The 18,919-nt window shown below is 41.0% G+C and overlaps 2 protein-coding genes across 2 annotated transcripts; both read left to right on the top strand.

Annotated features, from left to right (window-relative positions):
• Positions 1 to 2,345: 2,345 nt before the first annotated feature.
• On the top strand, positions 2,346 to 9,106 carry LOC124652442 (protein argonaute 16; the record flags this gene model as incomplete). Its single annotated transcript, XM_047191456.1, is given in 22 exon segments — positions 2,346 to 2,517; positions 2,619 to 2,821; positions 3,473 to 3,691; positions 3,769 to 3,905; positions 3,989 to 4,086; positions 4,224 to 4,321; positions 4,780 to 4,936; positions 5,031 to 5,147; positions 5,227 to 5,334; positions 5,403 to 5,465; positions 5,577 to 5,690; positions 5,785 to 5,950; positions 6,026 to 6,141; positions 6,248 to 6,385; positions 6,650 to 6,780; positions 6,890 to 6,955; positions 7,689 to 7,752; positions 7,831 to 7,942; positions 8,014 to 8,087; positions 8,294 to 8,388; positions 8,489 to 8,520; positions 8,610 to 9,106. Coding segments are annotated over 22 exon segments (2,646 nt in total). The 3' UTR covers positions 8,780 to 9,106.
• A 3,456-nt stretch (positions 9,107 to 12,562) lies between these two features.
• LOC124654054 (uncharacterized protein At1g32220, chloroplastic) lies at positions 12,563 to 18,695 on the top strand. Its single transcript, XM_047193088.1, has 9 exons — positions 12,563 to 12,695; positions 13,445 to 13,533; positions 14,245 to 14,300; positions 14,382 to 14,437; positions 15,404 to 15,497; positions 16,132 to 16,211; positions 16,957 to 16,999; positions 17,435 to 17,526; positions 18,266 to 18,695. Exons 1-9 carry the CDS (start codon positions 12,669 to 12,671, stop codon positions 18,437 to 18,439), a joined length of 711 nt encoding a protein of 236 aa, XP_047049044.1. The 5' UTR covers positions 12,563 to 12,668; the 3' UTR covers positions 18,440 to 18,695.
• The last annotated feature ends 224 nt before the right edge of the window (positions 18,696 to 18,919 follow it).

Here is an 18,919-nt window from a genome sequence, read left to right as displayed (position 1 = left end):
CATTCCCAGCCTCGGCCGTCTCGCCTGCTCCGCCACGCCTTCCTTTTTCACTTCTTCCCTCCATTCTCCCAGAGGCGGAGAGGGGAACAGCCGGAGGGAGCCGAACCGGGGCCGGCGGCGGCGCGAGGGCTCGGCGGCGTCTTCGGGCGAGCCCCGGGAGGTGAGCTCGAATCTCCCCGTCCTCCCTACCGCTGTGTCCCCCCGCCGCGTTGTTCGATCTGGTGTGGGGTTTTTGGGGGTTTTTGGTGGCCGGTGCGGCTTGGGGGAGAATGGGTTCACCGTGTAACGCGCGTGCTCCGGGGTTGGTTTCGTGTTGTTCCGGTTCTAGGCGCTCTTCCTCGAGGTGTTCGTGTGGTTGATCTCTGCGCGCGGCGCCCGTGCTCGCTCGCTCGGTTCCGCGGCGCGTTTTCGGTTCGATTCGGTAGGTCTTTTTTTGGGGGGGATTTTCGGGTTCCCGTGCAATGCCGAGGTTTCGGGCTGCTCGGGTTACAGGGGGTTCGCTTCGAGAGGTTTGTAGGATCGATCTCTGGGCGCGGTGCCCGCGGTCGTCTCGCTCGCTCGGTTCCGCGGCGCGTGTGTTCGTTCCGATTGGGGGATTTGGGTTCTGACGAATGTAGGGTACCGTGCTGTTTGATTCGAGATGGCTGCGTCATATCGCAGGCGCCGCTCTTGTGATTTCGTTGGGGTTTTCGGTGCGTTCCCTCCTTTAGTTGCGTTTCTGAATTTTGGGACTGTTCCTGCGTGCGCCGAATTTTGGTACGGAAGGGGCATTCAGTTCTCTTCGCGCGGTAGTATTTTCTTCTTCTTCCTGACCAGTTGAGTGTTTGGTTCTTATTTCGTGATCGAGCTGCCTGCTCTGGAGGATTCGCTGCAATAATCTCGTGCTCTGCTTGTGCACGCGAGTTTTGATTATTTCAGTTTTGGAAAGGGCATTTTACCTTGCTTTATTATGGGGTACATTATTTAGGATTCTGCCTCGGTTTGGAACATTGGCTTGGATTTGTTTTTGATTTCCCCTCCCCTCCTGTTACCGTGGACTGATTTCGCCTGTGTGCGTGTGTTTTGAAATAGGCGAGAGGGCAGCGCGAGCGGGGACTCCACGGCGGCGCTGGCAAGTGCATCTCTCCGGCCTCCCTCCTTCTCCCCCCACCTCTCCGGTATTCCTGCGCCCTTTATTTCTCTCCAGCCGAGCCCATTCGCCCCTCACCCCTCCTGCGTCACGCGAATCCCGTGGTGCCTCCGCCGGCCACAGCCACTCGAGGGCCTAGCTCCTCGCAGGTCCGAGGGGCGAGCCCCCGGGCCGTCTTCACGGCCTCCACCGGCTTCGTGTTTTGGTGGATTGATTTGTCCTGCGTGTTTTGAAATACCCGTGTTGCTTCGATTCCCTACTGTTTGTGCTTCGTGATAGATCCTTCTCCGATGCTGTTTCTGTCCTGGATGTACTTAGGATTGTAAATTAGTTGGTGCGCCATTCCTAGTTGGTCATTTACTTCATTTTCAGACTATAGTTCTGCAGCTGCGAACAATAGTTCTAGATAGCATTTCGGTTATGATTGTTGTAATACGGATGTGTTGCTGGTTGCACAGACATTCTGAATTGGAGAGCTATGCATGAGCAGGGCTTGCTAATATATTGAATTTGTAGGGCTAATGCTTGGTAGAAATCCTATGCCAGCTATGTTATGCTTTCAGTTTTATGAAGCTACTTCAGTTCTAGTATTAGACAACCTCCTTTCCATCAGTGTTCTGTGCTCTGATAGTATCCCCTTTAAAATTGAATATCCCCATAGTCAAGAAGTTTTTGTGCTCGTTGCCTTTGCAATGCATTTATATCCCGTTCTTGTATTTTTTGTTTTATTTCTGGCACTCCAGTTTTTATTTGACAATTATTTTACTCATATAATCTCATTGCGAATAATGAAAGGGTAATGTAGCACTCTTGCAACTTCTTTTGCATGCTGTTTGCTTTTCATCAAGAATCTCCACAGAATTAGTTGGTGCAGCTCTGTTCTGCCTTGTCTAGAACACCATCTGTCTTACTTCTCACATTTACTATTTGTGAGTGCCGAGTGTCCTGTAATTTTTTGTTTGCCCTAGTCATATTTTGATGTTACATTTCTATTTCTTTATTGTTATGTTTTGGTGCTACCTTTCTAATTGTTTACTGTCATGTTTTGATGTTACCTTCTTTATTGCATTATTGTCCTGTTTATATGATTCACATGATCAACATTGTTTTTAAAATCCTTTACAAAAATAAACTTGTTTAGGTGTGTTTCCACTTCTATTTACCTTATGTTCTTGTGTATCACTAAACCTTAGAAATTAACTTCATTCAGATCTGGTTGTATGGCGGCTAAAACGGGTGGAGCTGTCGAAGTGCATAAGAATGACACTGTCAAACGCACAGCAATGGCAAGGCGTGGCTTTGGCCGTGAAGGGAAGCCCATTAGGTTGCTGTCAAACCACTTTGCTGTGAACCTTAGTGGGGTTGATGCGGTTTTCTACCAATACAGTGTAATGCAACATTCTGAATTCTGCAGTTGTTATTCTTTTCTCATGCATTTGATGATTGTCGTTCAGTGCCTATTCTGAAACTATTTGTGATTATATTGTAGGTGTCCATCAAATCTGATGATGATACGGTGATTGATGGCAAGGGTATTGGCCGGAAAGTCATTGATAAAATGCTGCAAACATACAGTTCTGAGCTTGCTGGGAAGGACTTTGCCTATGATGGCGAGAAATGTCTATTTACTGTTGGGCCTCTTCCACAGAACAACTTCGAGTTCACTGTTATCATGGAGGAAACATCTTCAAGGTATGCGTGTATCTTCAATTGTGGCAACTATCCAAGTTGGCAAATTTTGTGAAATTTCAAGTATCTGAATAATGACCCATTATTGTGCAGATCTTTTTTTGTCTTTCATTTGTGGGGGTATGGTGTCTAATTTATCATTTTACCTTAACCATGAAAGAAATACCTTTGGAGATCGTTTGTTGGAATGCATACTTTCATTACATATTTACATTACCACATGCTACTGGCATCTTGTTTAAAAGTAAGGAGGCAGCACCAGTCAGCTTGTTCTCCTACTGCTATTTCAGTTCCAAAGTTTTAAGAATTTGTGAAACAGTATGACATTTGTAGTTAACTGGTCTCTTGCATAGAGGGCTAGCCTTTTTTTTGTTGAGTCTGTTTTTGTACACAGAAGAATTTGTGTTAAGCAAAATGAGGAAACATCCTATATTTGGCCCAAAGTTTACTTGAAAAGGTTAACCCAATCGGATTATTGGGTTGAAGTTTTATTTGCTATTTGGTTAAGCCACAAAGGAGTTTATGTAACTGGAACTTCTGTTCATGATATTTGTTGTAGTATCATATGCATTAGTACATTATGTTAATGCTTGAGACAGGTATAGGTAAACAAATATCAATAGCAAACTTACGCAAAACTCATATCTTCTTCAGGGCTGTTGGTGGAAGTCCTGGACATGGAAGCCCTAGTCTTGGTGACAAGAAACGAGCAAAGCGGTCACATCTTCCAAAACAGTTTGTAGTGGGTATAAGTTATGCAGCAAAGATCCCCCTCAGATCAGTTGCTTTGGCGCTTCAGGGAAGTGACTCGGATCATGCCCAGGATGCTCTGAGAGTCCTCGACATTGTTTTAAGGCAACAACAGGCTAAGCGGTATGGAGAATGTAATTTTACACTCTGTTTATCCCTTCAGTGTCATTCTGATTGTAATTATTGTTTGTTGTATCCAGAGGTTGCCTACTTGTTAGGCAATCATTTTTCAGTGATGACAGCAGAAACTTAGTTGATTTAACTGGTGGCGTCAGTGGATGTCGTGGACTGCATTCTAGTTTCCGTACTACCAGGGGTGGTTTATCTTTAAACATGGGTACGTGTTCTTTTATCGACCTCTGGATTTTGATTCGCGTTGCTAATCTTGATAAACTTTTGTGCCACATTTATTTTAAACAGATGTTTCAACCACTATGATTGTGACTCCTGGACCTGTTGTCAACTTCCTCCTTACAAATCAAAATGTCAGAGACATTAGAGACCTCGACTGGCTCAAGGTACACATTATTATACCACCCCATGATACCCCAGATTTTGTTTCTTCTAGTGAATCAATATTTTTAGTTTTTTGTTTGTTTTCTCATGATGCATACTTTTAGAACTTGTCTCAAACTTGTCGTTGTATATTTTGCAGGCTAAGAGAATGTTGAAAAATCTGAGAGTTAGAGCTACGCACAACAACATGGAATTTAAGATCATTGGGCTTAGTGATCAACCATGCTATAAACAAACGTATGGCTGTATTATGGCATGCATTATTTGTTATATTTCTCACAAATGGTTTCTTTTATTCTAGATCTCTGGTCAATCTTGTATTACACTGTAGTTTATCCTTTATTCTCATGCTTGGTCTGTCCAACCTTCCTTGACTTTTTCCTCCAGTTATACAAACATACTGCTGTAGGATCCACACAGTTAATTTTGTATAACTTTCAGCAATAGTGTATTTGTGAATATACACACTGAACTCATCATGTAAAAATTAAACTTGTCACCTTGAATATTTTCATAATACCATACCTTATGACCTTTCCACATATATTTTAATGTAAAACCAATGTGCAGAGCCACTTGAGACCAGAAAAGAACACAAATGTTATTTACCTGGAGATATTAGTTTATTTAATAGTTACAGACTTACAGTTACTACAACCTTCTTTGGTCATGTTGAAATCTACATTGATGCACAGATTTCCTATGAAAGTTCGGAATGGGAGCAGCGAAGGTCAGACTGTTGATATTACTGTTGAGGAATACTTCAAAACCAAGCAGGTGGTTTTGGATAAACCTTATCTTCCATGTCTTGATGTGGGAAAACCAAAACGCCCGAATTATCTCCCAATTGAGGTTTCAACCTTGTCTGTTATTCATTTCATACCTATCCTGGTAGTTTTAGTTTCTGGCTGCACACAGTCCAACTTGTGATTTTTTTTCCGTGCAGCTGGCGAACTTGGTATCACTTCAACGTTATACAAAGGCACTATCTTCTCAGCAAAGAACAATGTTGGTTGAAAAATCACGACAGAAACCTCAGGATCGCATGAGAGTTGTTACCGATGTGGGTTTGCTGACTTCTGTTGAGATATTACAGCTTAGAGTATTTATTTTGCTTTGTTGCTGACATATGCAATTTACAGGCATTAAAAAGTAACAGATATGATGATGATCCAATATTTTCTTCCTGTGGCATTAAAATTGAGAATCAGCTCACGCGTGTTGATGGTCGTGTTCTGTCTGCGCCAATGGTTAGACCTGATCTATTTTGCATTTTGCTCTTTTCATAGATGACTCATGTACTGATATGTCATTCCAGTTGGTTGTCGGAAATAGTGAAGATTGTTTTCCAAGCAGAGGCAGGTGGAATTATAATAACAAGGTATGACCTAACTGTCTTATAATAAAAGGCAGCCACTTGTCTACTTGTATTGGAGCACGCCTAGCCAAACTATTCTGGAATGAACTTACTTTCATATGGTTACTGTTGCAGAAATTATTTGAGCCTGTCAAGATTGAGCGTTGGGCAATTGTTAATTTCTCTGCTCGTTGTGACATGAGCCGGATCTCTAGAGATCTGATAAACTGTGGACGAACCAAAGGCATCGTAAGTTTATTTTGCAGTAAAGTTTGACCGTATACAACTTGTCTTTAAAGATGTGGTGTTGACCATGTAATTTATACGTTCCTATGTTTCGTAGATTATTGAGCGCCCTTTCAGCCTTGTGGACGAGGATAGCCAAGCTAGGAGATGTCCTCCTATTGAAAGGGTTGAAAGGATGTTTGAAAAAGTTAAAGCAAACCTTCCTGGTCCTCCGGAATTTCTGCTTTGTGTTCTACCAGAGAGGAAGAATTGTGATATTTACGGTAATATGTTAAAACAGTTGATATTTTTTACACTCCGAATTCTTCACGTAACCAACTCATTTTATCATCCTAAAGGTCCATGGAAGAAGAAAAATCTTCATGAGATGGGTATTGTCACTCAATGCGTTGTTCCTAGTAATAAGATGAATGATCAATACTTCACCAATGTTCTTCTAAAGATCAATGCTAAGGTACAGATACTTATATCTTTACCTGATCATCGTGCCTCTTAAGTTAGACCTAACTCTTACAATAGCTTGGCTGGATGAACTTTAATATGTTTATTTCTGTTAATAGCTTGGCGGAATGAACTCTAAACTGGCAATGGAGCATCGCCATATGACTCCAATGGTCAGTAAGATACCCACATTAATTCTGGGAATGGATGTTTCACATGGCTCTCCAGGTCGATCAGATATACCGTCAATAGCTGCTGTATGTCTTCTCCCTTCTGCAGTAATTGCATCAAACAAATATCTTGGTAGTTTTATCCCTTGAGTAGTATTCCCAAAATTGGCTGCATTGTTTAAACGAAAATATAGCACTAAATCACTAATAGTCTGCATCATTCAAAGAAAAAATAGCGAATTCAAGAAAATTTTGAAGGCTCTAATTTGATTATCTGATTTAGCTAGTATGTTCAACTTTCTTTTGTATTGGACAATTGTGGGGTTATTATATACCATGCATATGCTACAGGTTGTTGGGTCCAGATGTTGGCCACTGATATCACGGTACAGGGCATCTGTCCGGACCCAGTCTCCAAAGGTAGAGATGATTGATTCTCTTTTTAAGCCACTGGATGATGGAAAGGATGATGGTATAATAAGGTGTTGTAAACTTATCTCTCATGTATTATTTCTGTTTACACATGGTGGTCTTTTAGTTGTAAGGTATGTTCTTCTAAGCCAGTTACATATTTTTGCTTTGTGTTTTCAGGGAGCTTCTACTAGACTTCTACCAGACCAGTGATCAAAGAAAGCCGTCGCAGATAATCATTTTCAGGTCTCTATTATTTTTTATATTTTAGCATAAAAATTATAGATACTTTGGACCTTACTCTTCATAGTTCTGCTGATGCTGTAAATATGTTTAGTTTTCTCCAACGATTATTTCATTGGATTATGGAAACTTGCTGTAGCCTTTTACAAAAGAAATATTGAGATCTTTTTTCCTGTTTGGCAAAGAGAGATGTGAGGTCTACAAGCCTTCAGTTATCTACAGAAAATAAAAATGTGTACTATGTGGAACTACTAAACCATTTTCTCTTTCTGCCCTTTCCCTCTTTACTTCAAATGGACAGTTTCATAAAATGGATATATACATTTATTAGTGTGTGCTCCTGTATTTATGTTTTACTTTGTACTAGGACACCTAATTAATGTTAAAGACTTTACTTCCACAACGTTTGGATTCTAAGTACATTTTCGTGTTTGAACTTACTTATGTAGCTTTTTTAATTTTGAAAACACATTGACTTCCTCACAAAAACAACTCAATATGTATTTTGTTGACATGAAAAAGTCCGAGCGCAGCTTTCTGTTTGCATGCGGAAACAATAGACATTGTAAATAATACTACCTCTGTTCCAAAACGTTAGCTTTCCAAAACATACTACATTTCGGAACGTAGGTAATAGCATTCTCTTTGTTGCCTCATGTGTTTCAGCTTTCAGCTACATTGTAATAAATAGTTACAGGTAGTTTAATTTTTTTCATCATTTTTCTTATGTTTGCAGGGACGGTGTGAGTGAGTCTCAGTTTAGCCAAGTACTGAATCTCGAGGTTGATCAAATAATGAAGGTTGCCCTTGGCACTTATCTGTCTTGATGAACACCTTGCTTTCTGTAAGTACTTCTTGATAGAATTTTGATGATGCAGGCTTACCAGAATATGGGTCAGGGGCCACCTCCAAAGATTACAGTTATCATTGCTCAAAAGAATCACCACACGAAGCTGTTCCAAGCTGATGCACCAGATAATGTCCCACCTGGTATGCAATTGTCTTCGGTCAAACGAGGAGAACAATATAAGGAACTAACTGCATTCTGGTTGTTTGAACAGGGACTGTAGTGGACTCGGGTATTGTTCATCCAAAACAGTATGATTTCTACATGTGTCCTCATGCTGGACCTATAGTAAGTCTTCTTGCTGAGATCCTAGAGTATTAGAATTGCATCATTTGAAATATGTAAATTTTAACCAGTTGTAAATTTAACAGTCCCTGTTCAGGCTTTTCATGACTTCTGTACATTTGGCATTCTAAATACTACTACCAGTGTGCATGTAAGCGTTGTGTATATTTCACATCCTAAATACTTGTGAAATGTGATCTGCCTTGTAGGGTACCTCAAGGCCCACCCATTATCATGTCTTGCTTGATGAGATTGGCTTCTCGCCAGATGACCTCCAAAAGCTAGTTCTCTCACTTTCCTATGTGTAAGTACATGGCTGTTTTCAAATCTATACCTCATATGCAATTACATGGCATTCCTTTTACTCGTGAGTCTGGATTCTAATATTATGTGTGTGTTTGCAGTTATCAGAGGAGCACCACTGCAATATCTGTGGGTATGTTGATATATGTTCATCACATTTTGTTTGATTTCGTATTTTGAAATATGCCATGACGTTTGATCAATGCTTCTTTTATTCTCCAGTGGCACCTGTCTGTTACGCTCACCTTGCAGCAGCACAGATGAGCCAGTTCATGAAATTCGAGGAATTTGCTGATACTTCATCTGGGAGTGGTGTCCCGTCATCTACGGCGACTGTCCCTGAACTGCCGCGGTTACATGCTGATGTCTGCAGTTCGATGTTCTTTTGTTGAGCTGGTTTTAGTCAGTCCATTGTGCAGCAAGGGTTGACTCTGTCCGTGTGAAGAAACCTGATATTGGACAGGTGACAGTAGGCTTTACCGGGATCAATTTTTTGGTTATTTTATCTGGACTGTGTATGTAGTGCACCGTGGTTAGTATAGTGTCAGTGGTTAGGGTCATCCGGAGAGTAGTAACAGTTGACGCTTGATCGATAGAAGGCTTATGGAATATGGATATGTACTCCAGATTCTTAACTTTCTCCCATCCGTAAGCGGGGTAACATTGATATATGTGCTGAAATGTTTTGGGGGATTGACTCCAACCAGTTTAAGTGAGAATGGCTGCGAGATGTGTATCCCCACTGGTTTTGATAGTCTGCTATTTCGTAAAAATATACATACGCACCATTGTGATATAGTCTTGAATAGCCTTGCATTAGACCAACAGAAATTAAATTAAGGTAAACATATGCTGTATTGTACTAGTACCTAATTGGGAAGGCCTGAGTAGGGCTGGAATTCGAGCCGAGCCGAGCCAGCTCGGCTCGACTCACTAAAGCTCGGTCAACAATCGAGTTAGCTCGACTCGACTCGTTTAACAATCGAGTCTGGATTTGAAACTCGGCTCAACTCGCAAAGCTCACGAGTAACTCACTAGTAGCTCGTTTAAAACTGTCAAATAGAACATGTAAAATATACAGTGCATTTTTTCCGAATATTTCGGCATGAATGATGAACAACACACATTAGGATTATGGTACCAGAACTATATAAACCAAACGATCAATATATCACGAGAATAAGATTGCTAAGTTGAGAAACTAGAAATATACTTGCCCATTTTGACGGGCTTGGGCCGACTTCATTTTTACCGAGCTAAACGAGCTACTCACGAGTTCGATGAACTCGGCTCGTTTAGCATGAACTCGTTTAACGACAAAATATGAAACTCGGCTTGGCTCGTCATACACCGAGTTCAAGTCGAGGCGAGTCAAGTTGCGAGTTACTCAATTAACTCGCGAGTTTCGAGTTTTAATTCCAGGCCTAGGCCTGAGTATCATGCCTATGACACAACTAGATGTTACTATGGTATCAGTTATCACGTACTAGTATCTCTTTTTATTAATTGATTTGTAGAATCTCAATGCAAATATATGTACGGAGTACAAGATTTATTTGATATTAAATTTTTTAGTACTTGCTATATATACAGTATTTACCTATGATATACTACTATCATCTCTCATCTTTTGCTTTTTGAAATCAATTACTAGTACTCCGATCCGAAAAAAGAGTCGGAAAATGAATTTTAAAGGAAAACCCTTGACATATTTTCTTCCTCAACCTGCACTCCGTCCCACTCGGTTGGTACCGTGCGGTGCGTGCACACGAAACCCTCACCCCGCACGAAACCTGCAGCCCACCCGCACCCCACTCGCTCTGCTCCTCGCCTTGCCGCCGAGATCCCATCGTCGCGCCACCGAGCTCCCATCGCCGCGCCGCGCAACCGAGATCCCCTCGCCGCGTCGGCCAGGCTTGATCCACCGGTGGCAAGGCTGGATGGGCTGGATCCGGTGGTCGTGAGGCCAGCCACGCCGGATTCTTCTCCCGCAACAGCAGAGGTGGCGCCGGTCGCCCAGTAATCACGGAGGCGCGGTGGCTGCACGCCGAGAGAGGGGAGATGGTGATGGGCTTTTGATTAATTTAGAAGGGGTTTATTGCAAAATGTAATTAGACTGTGACGTTCGACTCTTTTTGGGATCGGAGAGAGTACTATTTGTTGTGTTGGTTCGAAAGAATGTTGGGTTAAAACAATTTCTCTACAAATTTTATTGATGGTGAAATTAATTACCATTGGAGACGAAAAAGAGGCGACCGCTGACCAGATCGTGATCTAGCTACCCTCGACCACTGGCTCCTCTGTCGTTGGTTCCCTTGCCCTTTGCCGGCCGTTATAACGGCTCGAGGGTGGGGAACCTCGGATCAGATGACCGGCCCTGTAGGGTTTTCAAATTCTTCATCTCTAGTGTAGGAACATCGGTGGCGCTGAGATAAATCTCCTCTAGCCCGTCTTAGATCGGTGTTTTTCCTTGGAGGAGCGTCGACGAGCTGGAGTTTGGAGTCGATCGTCGGACATTAGACTTGGCATGCTAAAGTGCATGGGCTATGGTGAAAACGTTCCGTGAAGGGGATAACGTCGCAGCGTATTGGTGTCCTCAAGTTCCGCCTCCGCCTGATGAAGCTACGTCTTCGTCGGGGAACTTGCGAGTTTAGAGTCACCCATCTTCGTCTGGCTGAAGATGCAATTATCTACCAACCTTTCTCCGTACTAGCTTCTTCGGAACACCGATCTTTCGAGATAGTGGTTGCCGACATCTTCTGGTTTATGTCGACGACTTCCCAGCCGCTGCTTCGTTTGGGTTTATTCAAGCTTTTTCCGACACAATCTTTGCTACGTCGGCCAGAGGCAGCGGCGCGTTGTCGTCGAGGGATGCAGAAGGAAGATGGTGCTAAACTTTTCAAAGACCTACCTTTTATTTCTTTTGCGTGTAAGGATGTTCTCGTAAATGCTGATTTTGGATAATATATGGTGACCTTTTTCTGAAAATAAAACATTAGAGACAAAATTCACAATATAAAAGCAAGTTGCATCCATTTCATAGAAACAGGTTTGCATTCCTATTAAGTGTTGCATTGGGGGAAACCAATCAGAAGTGATTTGGCAGATCCATGAGCTGAAAATAATCCGTAAGTTAGAAGCCGAAAATTTGTATGTTTTCTTGTGTGAACTAAAAACGCTGTACTTTCCCGATCATTTAAGCATATTAAAGATTTATTTAAATTTGAATATATGTATATTTAAATAAACTTGCGATATTACAAAGGTACTCCCTCCGATCGAAAAACCGACGCTGAAAAGAGCAAAGCTAGCTAAGTACAGTTTCACGTTGATTAAATCAGATAGGAGGTAGTAGTATTGAAGCTTATACGAAAAGTGCGCTCTCAAATTATTCTGTCATGAAGCTAGGATGAATCCGTAGTTTTTGTTTCTTCAGTTTGCGTTTTTTTAATGTTCTTGTACTGTTTCCACACCTGAGCTGCTGCTGATAAAAAAGAAAAGAAAGAGATTCAGCATTTCAGTGGTAAAAGAAATTAAAAAAAATAAGCACACTCCAGCGTTAGAGTAGACACCCGGAACGGCCGCGCCGCCATGGCACGCCCTGGCTACGTTGGTCGCCTAGGAGCCGCACGCCAAGCCGCGACTTGGCACTCCCGGGCCGCGCCACCTGCGCCCCTCCCTTCGTCCCTGCCCACCGCATAGATCCCAAACCCCCATTCTCTCTCCCGAACCTTCCACTGCTACGCACCCTTCCCTTCCCTCCCCACTCGATCCCCCGCCCGCCCCCTCCGCTCTCGGCGCGGCCGCGAGGAGAGCTCACCGGCGGCGTCGGCGATGAGGTCGTCCCTGAGCCGCCTGATCCGCTCCTCCTGCTCCGTCTCGCCCTCCCGTCTCAGGTGACCCCCACCGCCTCTCCTCTCGTCCAAGCGTTTCAGACGCCCCCTTCGACAAGTTTGGTGGGGAATGGAGAGAAATCCCCGACTACCCAATTCGGTTGCGGTGTTTACATTGCGATGCTAGGAAATCACGAGCCGCATTTAGCGACTGGGTTGTAGCGAGAAATCCTCGTATCGTATCGCGATGGTTGTCCTTTTTATTGTTGCTCGAGAGAACAGAACTATGGCTGATTTTTATGTGGTCTCTTACCTTGGGTGTGGGATGATGTGAAACAGCTCCGCAGTCTTGCTCAAGAACGGCAAGGCGTTCTCGAGCGATGCTACGCCCAGGGATTCCGGGCGGGTGGACGAGCCTTTCAAGGTCGAGGAGGCAGAGCCCGTGAAGATGCCGCCGCCGCCTTCTCCGGATAAGGTAATAGCGCCACTGAGCCCATTCTCTTGTGTATTGGATAGCTTGCCGGATAAGTGCATCCGTTTTGTGGATGAGCACTGTGTTCGACAAATAGACTAGAGTAGCTTGTCCCATCAACACTGGCAGATGATTACATTATATGCAATTATGTGTGATGTAGGTTGGTAACATTCAGTTTCCTTTGCTGGTGTTATGGCTGGGACTGTGGTTTGGTGTTTGTGTTTTGCGGGAATGTTCTGGTACTTCTGGAACTCAGGAGACGTTATTGTTTTATCAGTTTCACTGAGGAATGAAATTGGGAGCAATGCTCCTTTAGATAGATGAAAAAAAACCCTGATCCTTGTCTTTATTTCTCGGACTATGAATATGTTTTTCCCTCAGGAAGTAGAAGATTCTGTATATATAGTTGAGAATATTAGGGGACAAGTAAAGAAAATTAGAGAGCCCTGTTTAATTTCTCACTTTACAGATATCCTGTTCCATTAACGTTTATATGACATCTTGTGCCATTTACGCATTGAATGGCGTTCCGTGCATGTACACTGCACATACATGTATACTGTTATATTCATATTTAGATTAACATACTGTTCTATTTATAGAGACTTTTATGGACTTTTTGTTATTGTATAACCGGTGTAGCTCGTTATATGTTATTGGTACACTTGAAATAATACGTGAGTGTTTGTTCTTGCGTTCCATCTTATCTTTGGATTGCTGATCTGCCTCTTACGTTTGTGTTGATGTAGTTGCTTGTGCTAGGTGGAAGTGGTTTTGTTGGTTCACACGTTTGCAAGGAGGCTTTGGACAGAGGATTTGTTGTCTCTAGTCTAAATAGGTAATTCCATAAGCTATGCTGGTCTACTGGCGTTGCACTTTGTTATAATCACGCAAGGTCACGTCTCAGTTATTTTTATCTCAGTCTTTTGTCTATCCCTGTTCTCCAAAAGCCCTAACCCCGTTCAAGCCATGCTGTATGTCACTTCTTTGCTGAACGGTCAGCCCATCATTTAGATATGATAATCAGCCTTTAACATTGTTTTACTTTTAGTTTTCTGATAATATTTGACATATCATAGTCACAAGCTAATGATGCACTATATGTTTCCTATAGCAGAATGGAACTCTTAGAATTGTTCATGGGAAAGGCTTGAATGAATTCTGCATACTGAAAGATTTATTAGATGTTCCATGCTATAGCTTCTCCGAGAAACAAGGATTTCTAGTTTTCTGCTACCAAACACTCAAACAGCCCTAGTTAGTAGTTCATGCCAACTTAGTTCATGACAACTTCAGAACAACCCTTTACCTCAGTGCCGTCCTTTTTTCTTTACAATACACGTATCGGGATTTCATCCAAATTACTGGCTGACCTACTCACACAATTGCACAACTAGTTATGAAAAATACATTTGTATTTTTACAAAAATCTAATGCCTATGGTTGAAAATACCATTGTATTTCTATACAACTAGAATATCTGTACAACTTAGCCCCACCATAACGACCTGTTGCCCTGTTCTAATGTGTTTTGACTTCTTATCAACAGATCTGGAAAGCCATCGATAAGTGAATCTTGGGCTGACAAAGTTATATGGAACCAAGGTTGCTCACTGTGAAGTTAATTACATCTGCTTAGTTACGAATTGTCATATTGTTCACTATTTGCTTTCTTCTCTTTAATAGGCAATCTCCTTGAACCTGCTTCACTGATGGATAGTATGGATGGCGTCTCAGCTGTGGTATGCTTAACTTTTTTGCTTCGTTCTGAAATGTCGATTTCATCATTGAGTGTTTCATACTGTGTATATTGTCTGATGCCTTAGCCAGTTGGTATTGTATAGTCATGTGCACTTTAGATGCTGTGGTATGTTTACATTTTAAATTTTTGTGTGTGTTAGTTTAATGTATTTCGTATTGTTTAGTTTCTACAATTTTATTTTGAAATGGGCTTCGATAATAAGATTGACTGTATAATTATCGATTATTTTTTGTCATACTCATGCAAAATGCATCATGCTACACAGTGATAATCTGTTGATGCTAATTCTCAAATCAAATGAGGTACCAAGAATTGTCCACACTAATTGTCCACACTTGAAGCGTGCAAGCTGAAATGTCCACTCTAACCATTTACAGTTGAACACATAGTTTCATTTTTTTTTACAGTTGTTAAGGGTGTTTGGTTTTGAGTAACAGCTGTTAGTCTGTTACTAAAAAAAATTTGTGACATATAACAGCTGATCTAGTTTTTATTGATCAATGGTGAAAACCGAGCCACATAAGGCATGATGCCCGACCACGGGCTAAGAACCCAAGACAATGTGGCAATCAGACATCTGGTATGGGAATTTCTGAGATTACAAAAATACGAGCCATGCTTTAAATTTGGCTATTGTACCACATACAATCTTGTAAGTATAACAATCGTTTTAAGTTTAGTGCAACTTTAAAGCTCCACGTAACAAACTTTATTTGATGAGCCAGAAATCGTAAACCGAAACTGCTGTTTGTTGAGATTAGCTGCTTTCAGCAACTCAAATCAGGTTATATGCATCACATCAGGTTACTTGGCAAGAAGAAAAAATGAAAATATTTTGAAATGATGTCCACTTGTATGACTTTACACCTGATAGGCATCTATCGATTGGTTTTATGCTAAAAGTGGATTCATCAGAAATATTACTGATAAGGAGGAAAATTGTCAGGTATCCTGTGTTGGAGGCTTTGGGTCAAATTCTCAGATGGTCAAGATTAATGGGACTGCAAACATCAACGCCATCAGGGCTGCAGCTGAGAAAGGTATTTTGCATTTGAAGCCAGGTTCTATCTCAACTGTGGCATGAAATGCAATCTTATAAAATTTACTCAGGTTATTGATTTTGTAATGGATTATTATTGCACTCTGGATAAAACCTAGCCATAGTGATAGTTGATAGAGAAACACTCAGGTGATGGATTTTATAATGGATTAGTATTGGGTATTTGCTGTCCTTCCGTATGAATTGCCCAGTCAGTGGTGTTACATCTTAATTGACTTGAGTTTTGGGAACACACATCCTATGGAGGTTTGCTCTCCTCAAACCATAAACTTCTGTGTTGTAGATACAGAACATGACTATATGCAGTTTACCTGTATTAATTTCCACCTCTTACTATCACCTTTTTATGTTACCAAGTTTCATAGTTCCACAGTACAACCTTTTACCTATCTGTGTGTAGATATGAGGAGAGGTGTGTGGGTGCACCTAAACGATTTTCCGCACCTCAAAGTTGAACCTGCAGATATTGGCCAACAAATAAATCTATACTACTAAAGCTTACAAGATATAATATGCAGTTCACCTCTAGAACTTCCATGCTTTGTAAATTCTTAACCGTGAAAAAAAGATTCTCAGCCATAATTTGTCTAATTTACTTCTATATCTACCTGCAGGCATAAAAAGATTCGTGTATGTGTCAGCTGCAGACTTTGGCTTAGTGAATTACTTATTGCAAGGTTATTACGAGGGCAAGGTAAGCATCATTGGGTTATTGACACGATTATGGGCCCACGCAAAATTTTAAACTAATTATATATATTTGGTTTGTACAGTTGCACTATGCTGATTGTTATTTGTGCCAGTTCAAATGTTATGAGAAATCATGCCTTCTATTTATAGTTGTGTTCCCTCAATAGTACTTATAGCTGGGTTTATTGTAAATTAGTTGTAGACTTGTAGCATTGCTCTATACTACTATTCAAAGATATAAGGCATACATTAGTTTGTTCTGTGGATCTGGAAAGTCATAGAACAAGAGACTTAGTTTTTCATGCGGAATTGGTATCAATGTCTTGGGAATAAGAGACAGACAAGTTGATTGTTTTAGTCATAGACGTTAGATAATTGAGGAAAAAAAAAAGATGAAATATATTTAAATGTGCATGCCAAACCTTATACTGTTAAACAAGATCTGCAGAGTTATAGGCCTTTCTATATTATTGAGCGGAGGGAGAGTTAAATAGGTTAATGTTGATTACCACTAATAAATAAGTAGTGATATCACAATCCGGTCTGAAATATTTAGAGAGTTATATGCTTAGCACGAGATGCTGTGATTTTACGGCTTGAAGAACAATGAAGACCTTCTCCAAGTGCTGTTTTTTTTACTTCATTCATTCAATTAATGTTTGCCATGTTACATTGAAGTTTTGTGTCCACCCTTTTAAGCATATGGTGTTGAGCAAATATATTGATCTCCTTTATTTTGCTTACTAAAGAGAGCTGCTGAAGCTGAACTGCTGTCGAAGTTTACCTATGGAGGTAAATTATCTTAATGTCTAGCCTTTCATTTTGTTAAAGAGAATTCAGTAGCTTTGTGCTTGTTGCTTACTTTAAATGGTCTTTGACACATGCCACCACCTATGATGCCACCACAAAATGGTTATATTGACTAGGATCAACAGCATTATATTTTGTAGCCAGAGTAACTGCTCGCAAAAGCAGACCTTGACTAGTAAAAGTCATATCTGTTAGGTTATGAATTAATTGTGAAAATGTATGCAGTTAGGATAACTTTGAATGCAAGCAAACCGAACTAAATCTTATACTATTCAAGTTGCTATTAGTTCTAAGTGCCTCTTGGTTAAAAATAGTTTTTGATATTCTTTTAAGTTGCAATATCATATTACTTTGTATCTATTGCTCCTTTTTCTGGAAACTTTCTTGAAGAGGCAATAATTGTTACATTGTCTGTAGGAGTGATTTTGAGGCCTGGTTTTATTCATGGAACTCGTCGAGTTGGTAGCATGAAAATACCCCTTGGACTTGTTGGTTCACCTATGCAAATGGTAAAGTCTCCTCTCTCTCTCTCTCTCTAGAATTATGTAAAGTTTGTCCTATCTACTTCTAGATGCCCCAACCTAGTAGGTAGGGTTTTTTAAGAAAATGGACGATGCTAGAGATACGGTCGGATCATACTGCTTAAATTATGTCAAACGAATGCTTTCATGAAGATATAAATAACAAGAATCCATGAATAGTGTGTCGCACACTAAGATGCCTCCCCCTAGTGAGTGTAAAGTCCTAATTGTTCACTAATCAGGAGATACATTGTGGGTATGAGAGTGAATATGTATTTACATTGTGGGTATGAGAGTCCTAATCTTGCTTATATATCTCAATGATTGCATTGAGTTCCATGCGCATGATTTAAAACTCAAACCCAAGTTCCTAAGAGTCTCATTTTCGGTATTTCATTCATATAAATTTAGTACCCATACCAAGCATTGATTACATTAGTTCACATTGTATATTGTTAGTGCGAACAATTTACAACGTCACAAGAGTTTTCTTTGTCTCAATAGATTCTAATCAGGTTGTAGTTGCCCAATACCCACCATAGCTCAGCTTTTGTCCCATGTCCATGTTCAGCTCTTACTCCAGGACTGGCCATTAATGTTATATTTTTGTTTTTCTTGATTTAAGTTACCGCTTTACTGCATGAATGATTATTTTTCTAATTTTAGTGCATTATTGTTTCCTTCCTGGGATCGTTTACCCAAATCTGATAATCATCTGCATCTGTAGGTGCTCCAAAATGCAAAACCGTTGACCAGATTACCACTCGTTGGCCCTATGTTGACTCCACCAGTGAGTGCTACCTCTGTGGCCAAGGTCGCCGTAAGAGCAGCGACAGATCCAGTGTTCCCTCCTGGTATTGTCGATGTTTACGGCATCATGCGTTACAGTGAGCAGAAGTAAGCATATGCTTGTACAGGATGATACGAAGACTTGGCCTTGTGTTTTCTTACCAGCCGTTTTACCTATTTGCAACAAATGTGTAAGCAGACATCGCACATGAGACCTTCGTTAGTTTGCAGACTTCGGTGATAGTAGCATCCTTGCATCGCCCTGTTTATCTGATCTAGTTACGAGCCAATGGTGCTCAATAAAGAAATAGTTACCCTTGTGTTTGTTATTGCTGTGGTCTACAATGATCTTGTTCATTGAACGGTTTTTGCATGTTTGTTTCCTTGTTATGTGCTTTTGGTACAATAATCTGGGGAGAGCAAGTTAAGAATTTTCCCTTTTGGTATGTATGGTGTTCCTAATTCTTATGTTGCTGTTTTGATAAATCAGGATCCGTACCTATTGTCCCTCCAATTCAGAGTTGATAAACTAAATTGTTGAAAGTAAAGGGCGAGTAGGATCCTGATCCAGATCCTTCACAGGGAGCGCCAA

This window comes from Lolium rigidum, chromosome 5, assembly GCF_022539505.1.
Source record: "Lolium rigidum isolate FL_2022 chromosome 5, APGP_CSIRO_Lrig_0.1, whole genome shotgun sequence".
NCBI lineage: Eukaryota > Viridiplantae > Streptophyta > Magnoliopsida > Poales > Poaceae > Lolium > Lolium rigidum.
Note: the sequence above shows the minus strand (reverse complement) of the source record. Positions and strands in the feature narration are given on the sequence as shown.